The 20,246-nt window shown below is 41.1% G+C and overlaps 1 protein-coding gene across 1 annotated transcript; it reads left to right on the top strand.

The window, feature by feature from the left end:
- Nucleotides 1-8,895: 8,895 nt before the first annotated feature.
- Nucleotides 8,896-20,214, top strand: UNC93B1 (unc-93B1 regulator of TLR signaling). The gene is made up of 12 exons (XM_026665637.2): nucleotides 8,896-9,284; nucleotides 9,726-9,829; nucleotides 12,470-12,611; nucleotides 12,898-13,051; nucleotides 13,541-13,702; nucleotides 14,067-14,196; nucleotides 14,373-14,466; nucleotides 14,624-14,748; nucleotides 15,690-15,872; nucleotides 15,956-16,229; nucleotides 16,678-16,796; nucleotides 17,746-20,214. The coding sequence occupies exons 1-12, from the start codon at nucleotides 9,275-9,277 to the stop codon at nucleotides 18,061-18,063; spliced, it is 1,815 nt and encodes a 604-aa protein (XP_026521422.1). The 5' UTR covers nucleotides 8,896-9,274; the 3' UTR covers nucleotides 18,064-20,214.
- The last annotated feature ends 32 nt before the right edge of the window (nucleotides 20,215-20,246 follow it).

Genomic DNA, 20,246 nt, shown 5'->3' with positions numbered 1-20,246 from the left:
GATTTAGAGAATTTGAATATTTCTAGAATAGATGATATTCAAGCATTCCTTTGTACTGCTATTCATTTTTTACTTAGATTCTAGAAGTATTTTCTTTTCTGGTCTTTCTTTTTTTAAATAGTCTTTAATCGTTCTGCAGCTGGGGGATAAAATGTCCCTCTAGAGCAGGTGTGTCAAACTCACATTGTCACAGCAGTGTCACATGACATATCAGGACTTTTCCCCCCTTCGCTAAAACAGGCGTGGGCAGTGCGTTGATGCATCCAGCCAACGGGCTGGAGTTTGACAGCCCTGTTCTAGAGCAGTGTTTCTCAACCTTGACAATTTTAAGATGTGTGGATTTCAACTCCCAGAATGCTGGCTGGGGAATTCTGGGAATTGAACTCTACACATCTTAAAGTCAAGGCTGAGAACATCTTGAAATGCTTGGAAGGTTGCAATTTAGTCTTTCAAAAAAACATTATGCCGTGTTCTACAATGTCATTTTTGAAACCAATTATATGGCATAATGTAAAGGAAGAAATGGTTAGATTAAAAGGTTTCAAGTCTTATTGAATACCATCATAATTTTTTGGTTAGTCATAATCATATTTTCTACAATATTATTGCATTGAATTGTGCACGTCATTTTGAATGCTTGGCAGTAGTGTTTGTGTGTGTATGTATGTATATGTATGTGTGTGTGTGTGTGTGTGTGTGTGTGTGTATATATATATATATATATATATATATATATATATATATATATATATATATATATATATATTTGTATGTATGGTATTCAGCTTTGTTTGGGTATTTGCCCACGTCATTATAGTTGTGCTTTTAAAGTTGTAGCAATGTTTTGGCAGAATCTCATCTGCCATCATCAGGCTTCTGTATTGTGTTCGTCTGTTCACTATACAGAAGCCTGTTGATGGCAGATGAGATTCTGCTGAAACGTTGCTACAACTTTAAAAGCACAACTATAATGACGTGGGAAAATACCCGAGCAAAGCTGAATACCATACATATAAATACCCGCGAAAACTTAAGAAAACATACACACACACACACACACACACACACACACACATATGCATAAAGGCAAGAATAGAAGTTGATAGAGATTTATATAATGTTTGTGTGTGTATATAATTAAGTTAAAATAAAAACTTCACCACTACAGTTTAACTTTTAATTTAACTCAAATTTAAGTTGCCAATTAGACAAGGATAGTCTTGTCTAATTTTTTTCCTACTACTAATTTTTCATTTGGTTAGTAGAATGTATGTGTAGCACTTTCTCTCTCTCCTTTTGATTATACGGCCTTTTTTATTGAATACACTCTTCAATGAATATCTGGAAATGGAATAAATTCAAGGATTGTACCAAACTTTGAAACAATGCTTTGCTTTAATAGTCCATCAAGCAAAATAACGTTTGAAGCTATTTTGTGAAGCCTCTGCATTGTTTTGTTTAAATAATCTCCTCTAGTGTTAGTGCCATAGTCACATAGTCTCTTCTTTCTGTATATTAAGAAACTGAAAAGTTTCATTGATATTTACAGGACTAATGTTACCCAAGGACACGTTTTCCAGAGGAATTTATAATTGGGACAATCTAATAGATGACCAGAATAAAAAATGACCTGTTTAATTAAATGTTGACTCTATTGTAAATATCTATATCTATATCTAATCTATATCTATATCTATATCTATATCTATATCTGTCTGTCTGTCTGTCTGTCTGTCTATCTATCTATCTATCTATCTAATTTTGGTTTCTCCTAATATCTTAATTGCTAAAGCTTGGTAATATGGCTAAGCCCTCTGTTTCAAGGGTGGTCATGAACAACAAAGGATCTTGAGATGCTACTTCATGACAGGAAACTACATAGTGTTGTGGAAAAAGGGAAATGAACTATTTGTGCTAAAGAATTCTTAACAACCCAATATTCTAAGCAAGGCTTATGCAAACTTTGTTTATGAAGTGTAAGCCTTAATGCAAAGTGTCAGCCCTCCTTCTGATGTACAGTATATTGCCTGCTGGCCAATTATTTAGGAACATTTTGGCAAAAACAGTAATCTAGATTCTGTAGGGAAAAATGTTACCTTATAGCTGTTATTTATGTAAGCCTGGTTATTTTTCTGGGGTTCAAAATAAAAATCTGAAATGTGTCAAGCAGTTAAATTTAAGGAAATCCCAACTGCGTGGCAGTAGAGCCATACTAGAATAATGAATCAGCCAATTTGTGCTGCCCTTTTCCCTTAATGGATGTTTTGGTGGACTAAAATTGGATAAAAGAAATGGTGAAAAATATAGGATACATAATAGAAGACAGGGTGAGGAAAGTACTATTTTTTTTAACCGATCCAGTTTTGAAGAGATCCAGATAAATTTCGGGGCAATCACAAGTGAAATTCATTTCAAAGTACAGGAAATATAAATACTGAAAGGTAAGTTTTGGGGTAGTCACTTTCTTTTAGCCATAGGAAGGAGGCAATGGCAAACATTTTTTTAAAAACCTTTCCAAGAAATGCAGGGACTTGTTCAGGCAGTCTCTGAGAACTGGACATGATTAAATGGTGGAGGAGAGATTCCTTGATCATAATTTCTTTAATTGTTGTGTGCCACCCAGAGTTTTTGAGAGTCAGGCGGCATCTAAGTTTAGTAAATTATTGCTAAATTATTATTATTTTCTTTAAAAGAATTTGCATAGTATTCTGCAGGTTACCTATCCCCTCTAGTGGTGGCATTTCATATGGCTACTCTCCTGAATTGTGGGAGGAGAGCCATATTAATTTGAAGTAGTAAAAACAAAGAAGTGGGTAATTTTATTAAAAGGCATAATCTTTCATGAGCTGCCACGCAGTTCATCAGCTGCACGGAATAGCCTGACTGAAGCTCAGACCCTGATGTTTAAATAGCTCGCCCTAACAGCACTATCACGGGGTCCCATATGCACACTATTATAGGCACATTCATATGCTCTTCTAATGTGATATTTGTCATCATCTGCTAGCAATGCCCCAAATGGATTCTATATAGGACAAAGAGGGAAACTGCATAAAAGAATTGATGAATACAAGTTTGACATCGGGACTTAAAAGAAAGGCAAAAAAATATCAAATCATTTCAACTCCCAGAACACTCTATTGCAGGTCTGGTCAGGAAATGATCAAAAAGTGACTATTTTGAAAAATAAGACTTTAAGGATAATACTGAATGAGTGATTGCTCTCTCGCTCTCTCCCCCCTCTCCTCTTCCCTCCCTTCCTCTCTCTGTAAAATGAATAACCATATTCCAAAATTTGAGAGTTTGGACTTCAAATGATTTCAGATTACCTCACAAACACAATGGATTTTAACACAGTATCGTTGTTAATTGATAATGTATTTACATGTAACCTGCATCTGCATAACCAACCTCTCTCCCCCCCCCCCCCCAACATCCCAATTGAAATCCTACTTCAGAGAAATGATGTTGCAACTCATGAACACTTATGCCTTTTAATAAAATGTGTAATAAAATGTATAATAAAATGTGTCAAAAGAGGTTCTACCAGACTCTTCCTGATATTCAACTGAATTGTGTAATCTGTGAGGACTTCCTGTCAAACTGCCTTTGGTCAGCCAGCCTTTCTGATTGCACATCAAAATACAAGCTGAGACTGACTGGACTGTTTTCACTATTTCCATATTGATTTAGTTATCACGCTACTATCAGAACAGGTAGATTTTCATATTTGTGAGTCTATGGAATTCACAGAGAATCAGCAGCCAATCACCACTTAGTCTTTGTGGCTAATAATTAATTATGTCAAGCAATTAGCTAATCGGTGTTCAGTTTCTGAACCAGGAACAAGTGCTTCATCCCACAAACCTCTGTTTTATACCAAAATAACCACCCTCTTCCCTTTCTTAAAAAATAAAGCAGAAAATGAATGATCCTTACATTTCTGTGTGCCACACCCCGTTATGCTAGTTTGTACTTTCGAGCCATTTTACTGCTGGACACTGCTTCCAATCACAATATATCACCCAATAAAGGAAGGAATCATTCATGGAAAAACTTCCTTCTTGGGATATCACTAATCAAAATTCTCTTGGAAATTCTACCCTGAAGCTACTGCTTCAGTTTGAGTCCCTGCTTCCTGTCTTTAGAATAGTCACTCAAAGCATAACCAGGATGTGGGTAACTTCTGACTAGTTCAGGAAGACTCTTAACTGATGTAATAGATTACTGTAGTTGTCCCAACATATTTTTTTGCCACTAGTGTTACCAAGATACTCAGAGACAAATAAGATCCAAATTATTAACCTCTCTTCCAAAAAGGATGAACTCCATATAGGAAAAAACTGAGCCACCAAGTCTGTTTTCCTAATAATCAGTAGATCTCTGTCTTGTCTAGATTTAAGTTCAGCTTGTTCATTCTCAACCAGCCCATTACTGAACGTAGGAAATGGTCAAAAGGATGTTTTTCATTTTCTTGGGAATTGGATTACAAAGAGCAATAGCTGGCATGTCTTTGGTACTTCATTCCAAAGTGCTGGTCATTGCCTCCCAGGTGTAAATATTAAATGGGACAGGCAACAGAATGTGATGATCACTATAAGCCAACAAGTATTAAATATTAGTGTCCCCCCCCCCCAAAAAAAAACAGCTTTTGGACATGATTTGAAAGAATAGACCAGAAGTGATTCAAAATAGCATCCCTAAGGTATAACATAATTCAAGTTAATGCTATAATAGGTCATGCTAACAACTGCAAGAGATTCAAGAGGAGGAATGGTTGCTGGTTGTTCAGCAAACTTTTTATCCACAATGGGCAGTTTTTGTCAGAATCCTGAAATAAATGGCAGTTTCTGACGAAAAAGATTGTAAAATTGTGGTTACATGACCGCAGAATGTTGCAAATGGCTCTAAATGTGAGCTAATTGATGAGCATCCCAAAGGCAATCAAGTGACTGAAGGTTAAGCCCAGCCGCTGGAACTTTGAATCTTGATCGTAAATACCTGTAAATACCTCTTTTGGGGGGTCTTTTGTAATTTGGAATGGTTGCTAAGCAACTGGTTGAAAGTCCAGGACTACCTGAATCAAGGAGTGGAATTCATCAGAAAATGCATGCACAGCCTCAAAAACTACCATCTGAAAAGCATCTAAAATAAGCATCTGAAAGGAAAACTGTCCCAACACTGAATCCAAACTGATCTGATTGACTTTATCGATCAAAAATATGTTTACAGATTGCAAATTATATCCGCAGTACACTTTCATATCTGGTATCCAATTTCGAGAGAATTATAATTTTGGTTTCCTTGTCACTATTTCTACCTCTCTTTTAATTATTCTATTTGGCACACATTTTCTAAATTTCTATACAATATACAGAACTGAAAACAAAAGTTTCAAGATGACTGTGTTTAAAAGCAGAAGTTAGTAGGGATGCCAAGCTGCAGAAATGAAACTTGGAAAGTATGAAATGCATACCATCAATCTGTATTTACTTAATCCCTCATACAGGTGGCCTTGATGCTGAAACATGCTAAATTCCCAAAATGCCAAGGTGTCATTGTTTACTCTTCACAGACCAAGTTTCTTCACATATCTGTGGGATGCCCATGGAAGTGTATAGGTTTTATTATGTCAAATCTTCTATAGGAGAAACAATATATCTTTAAAGTATATAATATTTGGGAATCATAGTTGAACTGTTTTCACTTAGGAATTGTTGGAACAAGTTGTATATCATAGAGATTAGTCTTTGGTATTCACTCTACCAGCATTGCCAACACACATGCACCTCATTCCTTACAGAAAACTTGACCTCATTCCTTACAGAAAACTTGAAAACTTGACCTCATTCCTTACAAAAAATTTGAAAACTGGACCTCATTCCTTACAGAAAACTTGAAAACTTGACCTCATTCCTTACAGAAAACTTGAAAACTTGACCTGGTATCTTCATTTCCGCTGACCTTAAAACATACAGAGCATGTAGAGATCACCACAAATCCATCAATACTCATATTTTTTCCTGTCCAGCCACATCAGTAAGAGGATGCAACCAATTACATGCAACCAGGCATACACCATAGGTATTTTTTGCAATAGCTATGACTTCAGCAGCAAATTGCTACAATGGATGGATTGCAGGCTGAATTCTAAACATATAGGAAAAGCTAGGTATAAGCAAATCTATATGATGAATGGTTGCAAGAATCAGGTATGTCTGGTCTAACTAAGAGACGGAGTATGGATGACATAATAGCAGTGTTCCAATATTTAAGGGGCAGTTACAGAGAAGAGGGGTTGACTTATTCTCCAAAATATCTGAGGGCAGAACAAGAAGTAACGGGTATAAGATTATTAAAGAGAGTGCCAACCTAGAACTGAGAATAAACCTCCTGACAGTTAGAACAATTAATTACTGGAACAGCTTGCCTCCAAACATTGTGGGTGCTCCACCACAGGTGGTTTTCAAGAAGAGATTGTCCTGTTGGAAGAAATATCCTTCTGGTTTCAGTTCCAAGTGGGGAAAAAGTCACTGGAAACATGGAGGCTGTTTGGAAAGATGGTTTAATGGTGGACAGGACCACATGGCTTGGAGCTCCAAAGTGAAAAGGACGATCACATCAGTGGTAGTATTCAGCAGGTTCTGACCAGTTCTGGGGAACCAGTAGTGGACATTTTGAGTAGTTCAGAGAACCGGCAAATACCACCTCTGACTGGAGATTTTACAGTATCCTTCCCCTGCCATTCCCACCAAGCCACGCCCACAGAACCAGTAGTAAAAAAAAATTGAATCCCACCACTGGATCACATGCTTCAATATGTCAGGTGAAGGAAAAGAAGGAAAAAGGGGCAAGATGCTGAGAGTGCAATTGCTTTATACCCTCTGTTGGCCCCCACTTTAGAGTTTCCTGTTCCTGTGTAAGAAATGTATCCCATTGGCTGTCAGACTCCCAGGGGCGGGGTCTTAGCTAACTTTGTAGGCTTTGTCTGGACCACATGGCTTCACCTGAGTGCTGGCTGATGCAATCTTCCCAGGCCAGGTGGTGACATGGGTAGAGGCCTTTGTTATGTAGAATATTCTGGCCCAGGCTTTAATGGTCCACCCATTAATAAAGGTGAGGGTGAGCTTCTGCTTCTGAGTTTCTATTTCTCTTTTTAGGGGAAATATTCTGCCTTTTTAATATTCCCTAGGATATCTCATTTTTCTAGGAGAGGGATGGGTGCTAACTTCCTATAATCCAAAATGGGATATTTGTCCAAAATGGTATGGGGTGTCCTGCTGGAGCAGGTGATTGGACTGGAAGACCTCCAAGGTCCCTTCCAACTCAGTTATTTAATGTTATCTATTTTTAAGATGCAGGTTGGAAAGAGGAAAAAGAAAGAGTATAATACATGGTTTGAGACCAAACAGATTCAGAGCAGATTCTGCAATAGTCAATAGATATGCTTTTTGTATGGACGGAACATTTCCAAATAGTTCCAATTACTGACCACCAATGGACTGATGGGACTCTACGCAGCCATTTCATATTTGCAGAAATCCCCATATTAATATTCTCTTATAGTGCTACATTTGTTGCCCTCCTCTCTGTCTCACCTTCTGACTGCCATACTACAATGGAGAATTTCTTGAACTAAAAGTCCTGTTAGTCAACAAATCAAGCAGTTTAGAAACAGACTATGAGTTCTAGTCCCTCCTTGGGCCTGAATGGAGCTGAGTGACCCTGATCTAGTCACTTTCTCTCAGCCCTAGAAGGAGGTAAGGGCAAACAAACCACATATGAAAACGTTGCCAAGAAAACCATAGGCATTATTGCAGGCAGCATCAGGAATCCAGACTGCCTTGAAGGCACATATTTAAACAGACTTCAGCTGGGATTACCCTAATTCTAAATCAAAATATGGTATAGTTTGGATTACGCCTGCTGCGCGAGCCCAGTTATTGCTGTTTGTAAACCATGATTTATAGTTTAGCATGCTCTGCCAGTTCAACCAACTGTGATCTAGTCCAGGGGTCTCCAACCTTGGCCACTTTAAGCCTGGCGGACTTCAACTCCCAGAATTCTGAGAGTTGAAGTCCACCAGGCTTAAAGTGGCCAAGATTGGGGACCCCTGATCTAGTCAAGTGGTTGCAAACCAGTGGGCTGCGAGAAAATTGTGGTGGGCCGCAGAGAAATCTCACCCCCAGGGCACCCCCCAAAGCAATTAATCCAGCCTGCGCAGAAACACTAGGCTGCGTCGCCCACATGGCCCATGGAAACCCTTCCCACCCACTTATTCTTACCGGGCAAACTTGCCTGCTAAATTGCTATTTTTCCTCTTTCCAACCATCATCTGTTCTGCCGTGCTGGGAGATTTAGATTAGCTAGGAAGCAGGAAATGGTTGGATTTCTTGCTTTCTGGCTAGTCTTTAGATCTTCGGCTCTGCTTTTAAGCACAGCCGAACCTCCCTTAGGACTGAAGGTTCTATTATTCAGTGCAGTCTCACTGCAAGCAAATTTGAGAGACTGAGTACTGAATGATTCTGTGAGCAACTCAATCTTCCTGCCTGCTTTGCATGATTTTGGGTTAAAGTTGCTCTTTTTTTAATAATAAAATTCAATATTTACATACATGGTGTGTTGTGAGTTAATTTTGTGAGTTTGCTTGCTAGCAAATGTTATGAATTTGCTTGCTAGCAAATGTTATGTGACAGACTGAACTAGCTGATGGCAGATAGATAGATCTCTGAATGAATCTGTGATTCTGTGAGCAACTCAATCTGCCTGCCTGCCTGCTTTGCCTGATTTTGGGTAAAGGTTGCTCTTTTAAAATAAAAAAATCCAACATTTATATAAATATTTATAATATTTATATACAGCCTTGCCCAGACAGCCCCATGGCCACCAAGCCACACCCACAAATTAGGCCACGCCCACAGAACCGGTTAGCGGTCCCTGGGATTTAAAATTATGAAATTAGTGGTCCCTGAGGTCCAAAAGATTGGCGACCCCTGATCTAGTCCATCAGCAAACACAGTCGCTCGGATTCTCTCGCACTCCAGAGAAATAGAGCGCGCAACCCTTGGGCGCCAGGCTGTCCTATCTCTTTAAGAGAGCGTTTCTATGCGCGTAGCTCCCAGCCCAGCCCACCCGAGGCGGAAAAGCGAAGTGAACCTTCTGTGTTTCTGATGCTGGAGGATCCTGTTAAAAAAACCGACAACTTTATAGCCTTGCTTCAGTCTGCGAGGACCGTCGCGCTTGCAGGACAGCTGGCCACAAAGCAGGAGCGGCCATGGAGGAAGGTAAATCCCCCCGCCCCCCAGCTCCTTCTGGGACGGAGAGTAGGGCAGGGGATTGAGGGCAACTCTAGGATCTCCCCAGCCATCGCGTCTCTTTCGGGGCTTTTGCTCTTGGTTTGGTCCTTAAAAAGTACAGAAAGTGTGTATAGTGCGCGCGATCCTGCCGTGCCCCCCAGCTCAGAGCAACCTGGAAGATATCTCGCGTTTTTAGCCCCGATCTGAATGGCACTTTTCCTTCCCTTGTTGCCCGCTGCTCTGTGGAAACGCAGAAGGTTTGGGAGCAAGGAGGAAGTGCAGCAGGGAGCGTGCTTTGGGGAAAGGAGAAACCCTGCGCTCTCGGGATCCGAGGGGAAGCCTTGCTGCCCCTGTCGGACGCAGAAAGCAGCTCCGATGCAAGGGTGTAGAGCTGTTGGGACTTTCGTTTCCTCTGAACGTTTCCTACAGGCGGCAACATGTACGAAGAGCCGCGGGAGGGCGGGGGACCTCCTGAAGGACGTGAAATTGATGACGTGATGAATGGACCTGTCCGGAATGGGGCAGATGTACAGGTAATAAATACCTCCCTTGCTCAATAACATCCAGGAGCTGAATGGGTTTGGCTCGCTTTATTTATTTGTTTGTTTGTTTGTTTGTTTATTTGTATTTTTAGTCAGCGATTATAAGATAACAGGTATAAATATAACATAGTTATGAATACATGAAATGGATACACATAAGAAAAATATAAAAGAAACAATAGGACAGGGACGGTAGGCATGTTGGTGCGCTTATGCACGCCCCTTACAGAGACCTCTTAGGAAAGGGGTGGGGTCAATAGTAGGCAGTCTAAGGTTAAAGTTTTTGGGGTTTGGGGAAGAAACCACAGAGTCAGGTAGAGTATTCCAGACATTGACCACTCTGTTGCTGAAGGCGTATTTCCTGCAATCAAGTTTGGTGAGGTTTACCTTGAGTTTGTATCTATTGTTTGCTATTATGTTGTTATGCTTGAAGCTGAAGTATTCATTGACAGGTAGGACATTGCAATATATAATTTTATGTACTAAGATCAGACCGAAGACGGCGTAGTTCTAGGTTTTCTAGGTCTAGAATTTCAAGTCTGGTGGCATAAGGTATTCTGCAACAAGTAGAGGAGTGGAGAAGTCTTCTTGTGAAATATTTCTGGACTTTCTCAACTGTATTAATATCAGATATGTAATGCGGGTTCCAGACTGATGAGCTGTATTCAAGTATTGGTCTAGGAAATGTTTTGTATGCTCTAGTTAGTAGTGTGATATTACCAGACAAAAAGCTACACAGGATTAGGTTAACAACTCTTAATGCCTTCTTGGCTATGTAATTACAGTGGGCTCTAGCACTTAGATCATTAGAAATGAGTACTCCAAGATCCTTGACAGAGTTTGGATCATTAACAAGGTCTTGACTATTCAGCTTGTATTTTATTTTCTGAATTATTTTTTGCCAATATGTAGGACAGAGCATTTATTTGTTGAGATTTGAAGTTGCCATTTGTTTGACCATTCTGACACATAGTTGAGGTCTTTTTGAAGGGTAGCAGTATTGTCAGTGGTATTGAATAGCTTTACATCATCAGCGAAGAGAACGCAGTTGCTCTTAATGTGATCACATCGCTGCCCACCTCTCCAGCTGCAACTCTGGCTTCAGAAGCTAAGCGAGATGATTTCTAGTTGTAGGTTAGTCTGGGTAAGAAGTCATAAAATTATCCCAGAATATGACAACGGAAAAACACTTATACATTGTCGGGAGGAAAATCCACTCACAATATGGATCTATCTGTGAAATCACTCTGTGACTACTTTGGCTTAAAGGTATCTTAGTTTTTTGATAAATCTAAGGTAGACGTCCCCAACATGGTGCTCCTCAGAGATGTGAGTTTTCAGCTTCCATCAGTTGCCAGACTGGAGAAGGTTATTCTGAGGAAATTGTCTTGCATAGGATGTGCTTGTCTCTGTATTCCGTTTGTGTAAAATGTTTACAGAGTTTAAAGAATGTAGCTTTTGGGGGGGGGAGAAGGACTGTAACAGGTTATATTACCTTCTTCATTCTTATTCTTTCAGAACTAGTGCTGGAAAGATGGAGCCTGCCCAGTCTTACCGTGTGTATGTATGTATGTGTGTATGTATGTATGTATGTATGTATGTATGTATATGGAGTGGAGTAATATTTTGCAGTATGGCTTTAAACCAGCTTTTCACCACATAAATATGCAATTGTTTCTTACAAGTTGCAGCCTTCTTCAATGCCTTTTTCAGGGAAGCATTTGTTTTAGAGGTGGAATATTCTGTGGCATTTACCCAATGCATAAGCTGCAGTATTTTGTCAAGATGTTGGAAACAAGTCTTTGCTAGCTTGATATGTTTATCCCTTTATAAGTACTAGGGGGATATTTCATCCTTTGTTGTAACTAGCACTTTCATGCACCTTCCAAATTTGCTCTGAACATGAGTGGATACAATCCATGCATTTTTTCCCATTTTCACCATTTTTACAGAATGATCATTTCTTGCATACAACATTTAAATACCAGAATGCATCACTTTAAAAGCAACAAAGTGAGATAAAGCTACCATCATCCATAGACCTATTAGCATGTTACCTAAACAATAAAAAACCTTTTTTAAAAAAAAACAATGGAGTTATTTGCAACCATTAGGGAAACAAATGTACATATATTAGATCTGATGGTGAAATGCCACCTAAGGACTTTTAATTCTCTTAAAACGCAAAGTTTTCTCTGCAGCAATGCCATATGTAGTCTATTTAATAGAAATGATAAACAACATTTTAAAAAAATTTGAATGAGGCAGTGAAAATTCAATGAAACAAAATAATGATTGGATATAGCCTTTCTTTGGCATCTGTTTCTGGAGAAGCCATCTGCATGTATTGTAATCATACTAAAAGTTTTACCTATACATACATGTATACATGTACGCATGTGCTTGTGTATAAGCTCCTCAACATTTCAAACTACTTGGATTCATTGCATGTCTTCCCCAAAACAGCCTTATATTGGAGAATAGAACTCTTAGAGTGTTACTGATCTTCTTGGCTGTAATCCTAGGTTTGATTGCAAGTCACCTCCACTCATTTGTGGAATATGTCTGTGTGTATCTTAATCACTTCACCTAGCATTTTTTCCCAACTCCTTATGATGCTTCTGTCTTCAGCTGGAGGATTTTGTGGGGGCTCATGCAGAATACAATGAAGAAGAAGAAGAGCGAAAGTATTTTCGCCGTAAGCGTCTTGGAGTTGTCAAGAACCTTTTGGCAGCCAGCATAGCAGGAATGCTGACCTATGGGGTTTTTCTAGGTAGGTATTGCAGGAGTTACTACCATTCTCTCCTTCTGGTTTTTATTTTTATTTTTCTGAGCATCACTATAGTTCAGTTTTCACATCATCCAGAACCATAACTTGGCTTGCTTCATTTGGGATTGGTGTGCTGTGAAAACCCAGTCTTTGTGATTTGTAAACCATAATCCGTGATTTACTGAAATGGAGGAACTCAGTGCTGAAGATGGAAGCTTTCTACAGCAACTGAATGATAGACCAAGGGCAAAAAGGATCAGTCCTAGAGTTTCCATGTTGTCTTCCACAGGTCTGCTTCAGATGCAGCTCATCTTGCATTATGATGAGACCTACCGGGAGGTGAAATATAGCAACCTTGGGCTACAGAATATTGATAGCAAAATGCTGTTGGGCATCAGCCTTACACCCCTTGCCGCATTTCTCTATACTCCAATATTTATCAGGTAAAGTTCTGTGTTTGATCAATTTTCTTTCTTTGTTATGTATTCTTTGAACTGTGGTTTTGAAGCTTTAAAAGCTCTAAAGCAGGGGTGTCAAACTCAAGGCCCAAGGGGTGGATCCAGCCCACGGGATGCTTAGATCTGGCCCATGGGGCCACCCTGGAAACAGTGAAGGACCGGTCTGTGATGCCTCTGCCAGAGAAAATGAAGTTGGCAAGGGCCGCGTGCTGCCCTCCCAAGCTCCATTTTTGCTGGCAGAGGGTTGCAGGAGGGTGTCACAGCCGAAAATGGAGCTCGGGAGCCCGTTTTTGCTGGCAGAGTGCTTGGGCCACCACCAGTGCCCTCAACATCGAGTTGGCCATGCCCACTCCAGCCGTGCCCCCCCTGGCCCCCTCAAGGTCAAACACAACCCCAATGAAGTTTGATACCCCTGCTCTAAAGCCAGACATTCACAACATCCAGAATCCAGGCCCTTTTCTTTTATCTTTCCAGATTTTTTGGCACTAAGTGGATGCTGTTCTTGGCAGTGGGCATCTACGCACTCTTTGTCTCCACTAACTACTGGGAGCGCTACTATACTTTGGTACCATCTGCGGTGGCAATTGGGGCTGCCATTGTACCTCTTTGGGCATCTCTGGGCAACTACATCCTCAGGTGAGCCAGATTGCCAAAATTAGGCTGGGAAGGAGAAACAAATACTGTGCTACAAGGCTGGCTTTATCATATTTATTCAACTTTCTGCCAGCTTGATTGGTCTCCTTGGTGGTACTTTTCCCAGACTGAACTATATATTCAGGCTCTTTCACATTCTATAGATGGTAAGTGGGGAGTGGGGAATGAATTACCAACTCTTTGGATGTTTCTGTTATGCGTAAGCAATTCAGGGCTGCTCCCATGTGAAGAAGCGGTACATAGTTTAGCTTAGGCTTTACAGCAGTCTCCTGGGAATAATGGGAAGCTATGCTTTCTCCTGCCAGGCTAACCCATACTCTCTTTTTCTGCACCTCTATTCCAACAGGATGGCACAGAAATACTATGAATATGTGAACTACAAGCTGGAACATGTCCAGGAACAGAAACGAGCACCACGTGGTGCCTACAATTCCTACATCATTATCTTTGAGGCTGTCTTCTATGGCTTCTTCTTTGTGAGAACTCTGCCAACACAAGCTAGTGGGTTTGGGGGAGGAAGAGATGGTAGATAGCACCCTATGCTGTCCTCCCTTGTCAGCTGGGAAATGATAGCTCTATTGCTAAGCTCAACACTTCAGAAAGGTCCTTTGTGTGGCTTTTAATTTCCTTTTCTTCCATTCCTGTTTTCTAGTTGAGTTTTGTCTGTGCCCAGTTTCCTATGTTTTTCTTCTTGAAGAACTATCTCTTCGAGCTAAACCACACACTTTCCGAAGTCAAGACTTGTGGTGAGTAGCTAAGAGGGCTGCTATAATTTGGCCAGGCTGATACAGAATTGGCTTTTCCTTTGGGAAGTCTTAATTACTTGTAGCTCTATCTCATTCTCTTCTCCGCTGCTTGTCTGGCTGGGGCCTCCACTTAACCCAAGATCTCTTCCTTTTCTAGGGACTGCAAGCCATGGGATCCTTGTTGGGTTCAACACCACAGTTCTCCAGAAATTGCCTCGCAGCAGTGAGCTCATCATAGTGGAGAGTGTGCTGATGGCAGTAGCCTTCCTCTCCATGCTTATGGTCTGTGCTGCAAAGATTTGTTTATTTATTTAATAATTTATATGGCCAACCAACTTGCCCATGGTGACTCCAGGTGGCGTACAGCGTGAAAAATCAATAATATTGGTTGGCTAACTTTCTATTTTTAGATAGTGGAATTGCTGGCAAAAGCAATGTCTTCTATAAGACAGCTTCATTCCCATCTGGAATAATCAAAAGTGTCGGTTGATCAACATGTTTCTGTTTTGCATGGGTTAGCAAGACATTCTGATCCCCAAGGCATTACACATCTTCAGGAGGATATATATAAACATAGACACCTAACTAATGCCTATGCTGCTGCACCTTGGCAAAAGCTGACATAACCGTTTTTCATATTTATAACCTTTGCAGCATCCCCCATGATCATGTAATCAAAATTCAAATGTTTGGCAACTGGTTCATATTTATGACCATTGCTGTACCCCAAGATCATGTGATCACCTTTTGCAACTTTCTGACAAGCAATGCAGAAGCCAGATTCACTTAACAACCGTGTTACTAACTTACCAACTGCAGTGATTCACTTAACAACAATGGCAAGAAAAGGCAAAACTCACTTGACAAATGTCTCACTCAGCAACAGAAATGTTGGGCTCAGTTGTGGTTGCAAGTCAAGGACTATGTGTATTACAATTGTAAAGATGAGCAGAAATAATCTATTTCTCTATTTTGCTTACAAAAGGGTAGCATTAAACCTGAGGATAGGTCTACCATTGAAAACGCTAGCCCCCTTTTGGGTCTGTTCATTCTATAGTCTCTACTATTTAGACAAATTTATCCAATAAGAGCAATATGATCTAAAATGTATTTCCCTGATCCAAATCATTTGCTTTCATTGATATGGGGAAAGTGGGAGAAAGTCAAGAGACCTACTTCTTCCCTGTCCTTGTCATTCCCACAATGGCCTTTTGTTTCCACAGGTGTTATTTCTTTGTGGCTCTGCTTATCGCCCCACAGAGGAGATTGACCTGCGTAACATTGGATGGGGCAACATCTTCCAGCTGCCTTTTAAGCACATGCGAGATTATCGTCTGCGCTGCCTCCTCCTCTTCTTCATCTACAGTGGCTTTGAAGTGCTCTTCCTTTGCACTGGCTTTACTTTGGTATGTGTAAGCTTCTCAGATAGGAGGGACTGAGCGCACAGTGAGGTCTGTAAGCTGATGCTTTCTTTCCTTATCTGTTACAGAACTATGGCGTCTGTTCTATCGGCCTGGAACACATGGCTTATATTCTCACTGCTTATGGAATCTCATCTGCTGTAGGCTCTACTCTGGTACTAACTATGCTGAGGCTGCCACGTCAAGTTCCCCTCCTTACTGGAGCTTCTATTCACACCATCATCTTGATTGCCCTCTTTTGCTGGGAGCCTAAAGCCAAAAATTTAGCTGAAGCACCCATAATCTACCTGGTTGCTGCTTTCTGGGGCCTTGGCAGTTCCCTCAACAAGACAGGGCTCAGCAGTAAGTAAATAATATTGCTTTGTGGTCACAGGTTCCTCTCCTGGAACAAACAGATCTTTGCTCCTGTTCTGCTCCAAACAAATGCCTGACCATGGTACTTGCTGGGATCTCTGTGCAGCATGAAGTACATCAAGCCTAGCTGAATAATAAAAGCAATTTCCTCGTATGATGTACCGCATGGTGATTAGTTGAATATTATGCTTTAAAAGCATAATATTAAGTTTTTGAACTGTTTCTCTCCCAAACATCTTCACTCTTCACTAACAGAGAAGGATAGATTGTTTGCACATTGGGGTGCTTTCTTGTTGGCCAGGTTCAACCCCCCTCCCTCCATCCTCTGTAACTTTCCAACCAGCTAGTGTTGGATTATTGATGGGAGTAAAAAAGAGAGAGAGAAAAGACGAAAAAAGTCTCATGATTCTGATGATTCACCACCCCTTTTCTGTAGCACTTCTGGGGATGCTCTACGAAGACAAAGAACGACAGGACTTCATCTTCACCATCTATCATTGGTGGCAAGCCTGTGCCATGTTTGTTGTTTATTGCTGGACTGGAATGCCCATGAAGGTGAGTGAGGGAACCAGGCACAAAAGAGAATTCTATAGGTCTAAGGATAGAGCCAGTGGTGGGATTCAATTTTTTTTTAACTACCGGTTCTGTGGGCGTGGCAGGGGAAGGATACTGTAAAATCTCCAGTCAGAGGTGGGATTTGCCAGTTCTCCGAACTACTCAAAATTTCTGCTACCGGTTCTCCAGAACTGGTTCGAACCTGCGGAATATCACCCCTGGATAGAGCACATTATTTTATTCTTTGGTAAAATGCAGATAAGATATAAAGTGGGAAAGGAGGAGAATTTCTCCAGTCTAGTGTGAACCTGACCTGGGAAGGGTGAAGTAATGAGGAAAGCATTAAGGCGAAACTGACAGAAAAGATTACTCTGCTTGAGAAAGAGAAAAGCATTAGAAAGAAACTCAACTTTGCCTTGATTATAATTGCATTCCTTCACACTTGGCAATAAAAGAGGAAAAACACTAAAGCAAGGCAAGATATTTTGTGCAATGTTGAATCCTCTCTTCCTCCTAGACAAGGTTCAGGACAAAATAAAGGAGCAACTGAAGTTTGCTGTTTGGTAACTAATAGGATGCAGTGGCTCAGTGGCTACGACACTGAGCTTGTCAATCAAAAAGGTCAGCAGTTCGGCAGTTCGAATTCCTAGCACCACGTAACAGAGTGAGCTCCCGTTACTTGTCTCAGGTTCTTCCAACCTAGCAGTCGAAAGCATGTAAAAATGCAAGTAGAAAAATAGGGGCCGCTTTGGTGGAAGGTAACAGCATTCTGTGCGCCTTCGGCATTTAGTCATGCCAGCCGGGTGACCACGGAGATGTCTTCAGACAGCGTTGTCACTTTGGCTTTGTAACAGAGAGGAGCACTGCCCTCTAGAGCCGGAAACGACTAGCACATATGTGCGAGGGGAACCTTTACCTTTACCTAACTAATAGAGGCTTTTCCTTCCAGGCTAAATTATCCATCTTGCTTGTTACTTTGGTTGCTGCTGTGTTCTCCTATGTATGGATGGAACGTAAGATAGCCCAGAGTGTTCCCCATCGTCTCCCTAAGATTCCCAAGCCTCGCCACAAAGTGCGAGGTTACCGCTACCTGGAGGAAGACAACTCTGATGCATCTGATTCGGAGGAAGAAGAAAAAGAGGGTGAGCAGAGGGAGGCGGAGGCAGAAGCCAATGAACCTGATGGCCCACCACACTGCCCTCGGCGGAGGAGACAACATAACTATGGGGAGCCCTTTGAGGAAGACGTTGTGGATATCAGGGGGTAGTTCCTGCTTTGCTTTCACTGTAACCCTTACAATATGGGCCAAAGACTATGAATCTCAAGTGCCTTAGATTTCAACTTCCCACTACATCACTAACATTTTCTTCTTGGGATTGGTCCTGTAATGTTTTAAATTGGTCTTGGAAGGACTATGTGAATTATGTGCTTGGATTGCTTTCACGTTTAGTAAATCTGGGTCCGTGTTTTAGTCTGAAGAACGGATCATTTAAGTGCTTCTGAGCTTGGTTGTTTCCTCACAGATATTTCATTATCTAAACTAGGTAACATGATCAGTGTGGGAGTGAGATTTGCTCTCATTTTATATTCTAATGGCTTTGCCCTGTCACTATTGGTGGGAGTGGAGTTTGCTGGGTCATTTAAAATAGGTAATTTGTAATAAGTCAATTTTTTGGACTTCCTCCTGCTTTGTCCTTACTCTCTAACAATGGGAATTACTAGGTACTCAAAGACAAATTCCCTTGAAACAGCCTTAATGATTTTGAAAGATGGGTACTTTCAAAAGTTATTTATGATATACTTGGGAAGCAGGGAAGGAAGGAGGGGTATACTGATACCTAGCGGTACTTATAACACTTTGAAAGCAAAAAAAGGGAGAGGGATATACTGACCTCCCTTATAATTTAAATATACAGTGATATATACAAAAATATATTAAATCCATTTCTAAGGTGACCATGTCCATAAGTACAATAAATAACAAGATAGAAATGTCAAGTAAACCATTTAATATTTACATTTAATCCTGGCAATTTAGTACTATCGTCGATATTGTAGATGGTCACATGACCGCACACCTTAGCAACAGTAGCTCTGGTAGTCCTGGTTACAGTCATAGGCAAACACCTCACGCTATTCCTGATCTGCTCTGGTCATCTGATTTCAACTTCCCCCCACCCACTACCTCTTCCCCATCCCTATCAGCCCCAGCTGACTTGGACCGTTTTCCTCCTGCTCCTGATGAGGCAGTTGCTGGCCCTTTGCAAGGCCTTTGTGAGTCCTCGGCAATGGCTTGCGTGGCATCAGGGAGGCTTGCACAGTCTTGTGGAGGTCCAGTACCTGCTTTGGCTACGCATACTTTATCAGCAAGAGGAAGAAGGCATCAAAAATCAGCTGGGATAGTGGGGAGATGGCAGGGTATTTAAAAAGGCCAGAGATTGGAAGGGAATAGACCAGTGATGGCAAACCTTTTTTGTTGTGGTGTGCCAAAAGCGCGCGCATGCTGGCACCCACAATGCAATGTGCCCCGCCCCCTGTGCATGAATGCACAACACCCCTGCCCCACCCCCTTACCTACACTGCGCATGCCTCCCAGCTGATTTTCAGCCCATTTGAAGTCATTTTTGCCCTCAGAGGCTCGAGGGAAACCTCTGCAGCCTTGAGAGGCTGAAAATGGACCCATTTCAGCACTTCTGGTATTTTCGGAAGGCCCGTTTTTCAGCCTCCTGAGGCTGCAGAGGCTTCCCTTGAGCCTCCGGGGGGGGCAAAAACGGCCTCAAACGGGCCAAAAATCAGCTGGGAGGCACACGTATGTGCAGTGCAAGTAAGTTTGGTTGGGCCTCGTGTGCTCGCACAAATGGCTCTGCATGCCTCCTGTGGCACGCATGCCATAGGTTCGCCATCACAGGAATAGACAGTTGGGAGTTGAATGATATGCAATGGTTGTAAATGCAGCAGGCTCCCAAGCACCCAAATTTCAAGTATATGACTGCGGGGACACTGCAAAGGCTGTAAAATGGAGAGGCAGCTCCACTATAACTTCAGTCACTGAACAAATGATCATAAAGCAAAGACTATCTGTAAAGGTTTCCTTTCCCTTGTGAAAAACATGACTGAGCATATCTTTTTTTAATACCTTGTAGAGACAAAATCAAGATAATTTAGAATTGGTGTCTTGTCTCTAAAGTCTATCTGAAGTTATCATCTTCCCTCCATCCAACCCTCCCCCAAATATAACATGAAATACATGTAAAAACTAATAAATGCATATATATGTAAAACCTCAAGAATCTCAGGATACCTAGGAATACTTAATTATTGCCAAAAATGGAAATATATTTAGCATTTTTAATTTTTATAATAAATTTTATGATGTTTTGAATAAAGGATATGCTGAGTCACAAACGCTTGAATCAAAGATGATGGAATCTGTCTGTAATGATGTACTAG

This window comes from Notechis scutatus, chromosome 1, assembly GCF_049901735.1.
Source record: "Notechis scutatus isolate UNSWTSFEM ecotype Mainland chromosome 1, rNotScu1.2, whole genome shotgun sequence".
NCBI lineage: Eukaryota > Metazoa > Chordata > Lepidosauria > Squamata > Elapidae > Notechis > Notechis scutatus.
The sequence above is the reverse complement of the archived record's forward strand: the minus strand, read 5'-3'. Positions and strand labels throughout refer to the sequence as shown.